General features: G+C 52.9%; 1 protein-coding gene across 1 annotated transcript in view; it reads left to right on the top strand.

The window, feature by feature from the left end:
* Nucleotides 1–5,268, top strand: part of FCHSD2 (FCH and double SH3 domains 2) — an 86,412-nt gene that overhangs the window by 54,304 nt on the left and 26,840 nt on the right. Inside the window, exon 6 of the mRNA XM_015418253.1 lies at nucleotides 3,107–3,268. Within this exon, the coding sequence (XP_015273739.1) occupies nucleotides 3,107–3,268 (162 nt within the window). The remainder of the gene's footprint in view (nucleotides 1–3,106; nucleotides 3,269–5,268) is intronic.

Here is a 5,268-nt window from a genome sequence, read left to right as displayed (position 1 = left end):
ATGTTGGATCAGGCCAAAGGCCCATCCAGTCCAACACTCTGTGTCACACAGTGGCCAAAAATACCAGGGGCCATCAGGAGGTCCAGCAGTGGGGCCAGGACATTAGAAGCCCTCCCACTGTTGCCCCCCCACACACACACCAAGAAGACAGAGCATCACTTGCCCCAGACCGAGAGTTCATATAAGAACATAAGAGAAGCCAGTGTTGGATCAGGCCAAAGGCCCATCCAGTCCAACACTCTGTGTCACACAGTGGCCAAAAATACCAGGGGCCATCAGGAGGTCCAGCAGTGGGGCCAGGACACTAGAAGCCCTCCCACTGTTGCCCCCCCCACCAGGCACCAAGATGACAGAGCATCACCTGCCCCAGCCTGTGAGTTCCTATCTATACCTTCTGGCTAATAGCCACTGATGAGCCTCTGCTCCATATGCTTATCTAATTCCCTCTCAACGCTGTCCATGCTTGTAGCCGCCGCCACCTCCTGTGGCAGTGAATTCCATGTGTTATCTGTTCTAACCTGACTGCTCAGCAATTTCATGGAGTGCCCACGAGTTCTTGTATTGTGAGAAAGGGAGAAAAGGACTTCTTTCTGGACCTGCTCTATCCCAACGCATGATCTTGTAAACCTCGATCCTGTCACCCCTCAGCCGTCGTTTCTCCAAGTGAAAGAGCCCCAAGCGCTTTAACCCTTCTTCCTAGGGAAGGTGTTCCAACCCTTTGATCATTCGAGTTGCCCTTTTCTGCACTTTCCCCCAATGCTACAGTTTTTCTCTGCCACAAAAGGTAGTGGAGCCACATGTGCTAACAACCACCCTGTGAGGTGTATTAAGCCCAAATCTACCCAATGTGCTTCCATGACAGAGGAAGGCTTTGAATGTTTGTTGCAGAGATCCCCAACGTGGGGCCTACGGGCGCTGCTGCACCCACCAAAACCTTTCCCGGTGCCCCCACTCTTGGCCCCCAATAAGGTTACTATTTCCTGTGTTTAGCTTCGTCAGATTTCAATTGGACTTTTAAGTGTTTGTGGAGCCGCCTCTCCTTTTTCAGAATCAGACTCTTCTGCACAGCTGCCAGAAATAATTTCACTGGCTTCTGAGCCGTGACCGCTCTTTTCCCCCGTTTGCACGTTGGCCTCTCCTTTCCCTTGGACGCCAGTCACGTCTTGAAGCTGTCTGTGCTCATAGCCTCCACCACTTCCCGCGGCAGTGAATTCCGTATGTTCATTGCTCTCCGATGAAGAAGCATTTCCTCTTCTCTGCCCTAACCCTAATGCGCATCAGTTTCATTGAGTATCACGAAATCTCGTACTGTGAGAGAGAAAAGGACTTCTTTCTCTGCCTTCTCGGTCGCACGCATAATTTAGTGAACCTCGGTCACAGGAGTGGTCAAACTGCAGCCCGGGAGCTGCATGCGGCTCTTTCACACCTTCTAACTTAACGTAAATAAAAAGCAAATTTGCATTCTTTCCAGTAGAAGTGTGTGTGTGTGTGTGTGTGTGTGTGTGTGTGTGTGTGTGTGACATTTGTTCATGTTTTGCGGCTCCCAAACTCCTGACGTTTATTCTGTGTGGCTCTGACGTTAAGCAGGTCTGGCCACCCCTACTCTTATCACGTCACGCCTCAGTCATCTCTATCACGTCACGCCTCAGTATAAATCCAGTCTCTTCTCTTCTTCTTCTTCTTCATAGTTTCTCCAAACTAAAGAGCCTTAACGTATTTAACCTTTCTTCATAGGGGAAGCGTTCCACCCCGTTCAACTTCCCTTGGCTTACCTGGGCGCCCCGTGACTGTGGGGCGCCCGGGCAATCCGGCCCTTGGACAGGTCGGGGAAGGCATGGGGAGGCATCGAAATGCCTCCCCCATCCTTCCAGGGGCCCCCCTGGCCCACCTGCCTTGGAGACGCTGGGGGGGGGGCCTCGCTCTCCAGGTCTTCCCTCTGTAGCCAGGCACACAGAGGTTTTGGCTATAGTGGGCGTGGCCAACTCTGAAGCCAGCCGGAACTCCGTTCCTGTGCGTTCCTGCCCCAAAATAGCCCTGATTCCCCCGTTAATCGTTTTAGTTGCCCTTCTCTGCACCTTTTCCAGTGCTGGAGGTGTGGTGACCAGACAGACACACAGTATTCCAAATGAGGCAGCACCATTGAGTTATACAGGCACCAAAATGGCCACATGCACCATCTAGATAGCACCATCTAGACAGCTTGTCTAGAGACATAAGATTATACTGGCAACGAACAGCGTTCCCTCTAAGCTGAGAGCCAGTTTGGTGTCGTAGTTAAGTGCGCGGACTCTAATCTGGGAGAACCGGGTTTGATTCCCCACTCCTCCACTTGCACCTGCTGGGTGACCTTGGGCAAGCCATAGTTCCGATAAGAGCTGCTCTTGAAAACGAGCAGTTTCTGTCAGAGCTCTCTTAGCCCCACCGACCTCACAGGGTGTTTGTTGTGGTGAGCGGAAGGGAGAGGAGGTCCTCCAGAGGAACTGGCTGGCCACTGTGTGAGACAAGAGGCTGGACTAGATGGACCCTCACTGGTCTGATCCAGCAGGGCTCTTCTGAGGGTCTTATCAGGGGAAGGCCTCGGCCTCTCTGCCCTGTTGTTGGCCCTCCAGAGGAACTGGCTGGCCCCTGTGTGAGACAGGAGGCTGGACTAGAGGGACCTTCACTGGTCTGACCCAGCAGGGCTCTTCTGAGGTTCCTATCAGGGGAAGGCCTCGGCCTCTCTGCCCTGTTGTTGGCCCTCCAGAGGAACTGGCTGGCCCCTGTGTGAGACAGGAGGCTGGACTAGATGGACCCTCACTGGTCTGACCCAGCAGGGCTTTTCTGATGTTCTTCTCAGGGGAAGGCCTCGGCCTCTGCGCCCTGTCGTTGCCCCTCCAGAGGAAACGGTTGGCTGCTGTATGGAACAGGATGCTGGACTAGATGGACCTCTTTTTCTGTAAAATGGTGCTCTGGAAAACATGTCTCTTTTTTCAGTACAGGTAGCAGTTATGGCAGACAAAGAATGAATACTCTTGATTCGAAGGAGTGTCTTATTGCTACCTCCCCACCGACCGCTGATCTGGCGTGCAGAGGGCTCCAGTAACCTGCTCTCTTTCTCTCTCTGTAGATCATAAAGCTGAAAGCAGAAGCGCGACTCGACCTCTTGAAGCAGATCGGGGTTTCGGTGGATACGTGGCTGAAAAGCGCCATGAATCAGGTGATGGAGGAACTGGAGAACGAGCGATGGGCGAGTCTCCCGACGGTGACCAATAACGGCTCGTCGCACTTGGTACAGTTTTGGCTCTGCAACCTGGGGCTTTTTGTTTGCCTTTGAACTCGTAGACTTTGCGCTGGGCGTGGCGGCTTGGATGCAGAGATGCACAAGCGGGCGCATAGACGGACCTAGCGCAAGATCTCATGTGACACCCGGCGCTTTCTTCTGTGTACATTACGGTGTTTAGAAATTGGTAGTCCAAGATCTTGCACAAGCGGAAACACAAGTGAGGATACGATAAGTTCAGTTGAGCACAGGGGTGGCCAGACTTGTTTAATGTAAGAGCCACATAGAAGAAACATCAGCTCTCTGAGAGCCGCAAGACATGAGCCAGTATTACACACACATTTTTATTGGGAAATATGCAGATTTGCTTTGTATTAACATTATAACATTAAACATTATAATCTTAGGATGCATTAAGAGAAGCCTTGTGTCCAGATCACGGGAGGGGGTCGTTCCGCTCTGTTGGTGGGCTCTCCTTCTTGTAAAGAAAGCTAATGCAGTCTTAGGATGCATTAACAGAAGCACTGTGTCCCGATCATGGGAGGTGGTCGTTCCACTCTGTTCCGCTATGGTCAGGCCTCACCTGGAGTCCTGTGTCCAGTTTTGGGCACCACATTTTAGGAAGGACGTAGACAAGCTCGAGCGTGTCGAGAAGAGGGCAACCAGGGTGGTGAGAGGGTCGGAATCCAAGTCTTACGAGGAAAGGCTGAAAGAGTCGGGTCTGTTTAGCCTGGGAAAGAGAAGGCTTAGAGGGGACATGACTGCAGTCTTCAAGTATTTGAAGGGCTGTCATGTAGAAGAGGGAGCGGATCTATTCTCTCTTGCTCCGGATTGCAAGACTAGATCTAATGGGTGGAAATGACAAGGGAGTCGATACCGGCTAAATATCAGGAGAAACGTCCTAACCGTAAGAGTGGTTGAGCGGTGGAACAGTCTGCCTCGGGAGGTGGTGGAGGCTCTTTCGCTGGACGTTTCCAAGCGGAGGCTGGACGACCATCTTCCGGGTATGTTGTAGGGCAATCTTTCGGCTCTGCTCCTGCAGAGTGCAGGGGGTTGGACTAGATGACCTGCAAGGTCCCTTCCAGCTCTAACATTCTATGATTCTATGAAATAAGAGTGCCAGAAATAAAAGCAAAAGGGGTAAAAACAGATATTGATAATGATATTTAATGATATTTAAAGAAGACAAATGCTTTCTCCAAACCGGCCGTGCTTTGAGAACGCATTTAAAGTTAAAGTTGCTTTCTTTCTCTGTTCCCACACACGCACACCTCAGGCCTATCCAGGGAGGGGAACACTGGCTGGGGAAGGGAAGACCGATCGGGGAGGCGTGCCTCCCTTTCGCTTCCCCAGCCGCCCTGCCGGGAGCCGCACAATATGTGTGAAAGAGCCGCCTGTGGCTCCCGAGCCACAGTTTGGCCACCCACGGTTGAGCGCACGGCGCAAGCAGCTGCCACAGTCTTTCTCTTCCATTTCCACTCGCGCAAGACCTCCAGCGCAAGTGGAAATTTAGTCCCGGATCCAGCCCCGTATGTTCAGACCGCGTTAAGTGCTGCATTGAAGAAGATGAAATAATGGTATAGAAAATCGCTGTGAGCTGAACTTAAGATAGGGTTGCCAGATCCCCCCTGGCCACTGGTGGGGGGTGGGGGTTGCCAGCTCAAGAGATTTACCAGGGGTTGCCAAATCCTGGAGATTTGGGGGCAGAGCCCGGGGAGGACAGGGACCTCAGTGGGGTGCAATGCCATAGAGTCCACCCTCCAAAGCAGCCACTTCCTCCAGGGGAACAGATCACCTTAGTCTGGAGATGAGCAGTGATTCCGGGGGGATCCCCAGGTCCCACCTGGAGGCTGGCATCCCTTAACCAGAGGTCATTTCGGGGGGGATCGCAGTTCCCCCGGGGTGAGGTACGGGGGCGGGGCACATGACGAAGCCCCGCCCCCCGCTTCCGGCCACCCCGCTTCCGGCCCTCATTCAGCCAGGAGGAGGCAGGAGAAGAGGGCGGGTAA

Source organism: Gekko japonicus, unplaced genomic scaffold (assembly GCF_001447785.1).
Source record: "Gekko japonicus isolate JY-2015 unplaced genomic scaffold, Gekko_japonicus_V1.1 scaffold3521, whole genome shotgun sequence".
Taxonomy (NCBI): Eukaryota; Metazoa; Chordata; class Lepidosauria; order Squamata; family Gekkonidae; genus Gekko; species Gekko japonicus.
Note: the sequence above shows the minus strand (reverse complement) of the source record. Positions and strands in the feature narration are given on the sequence as shown.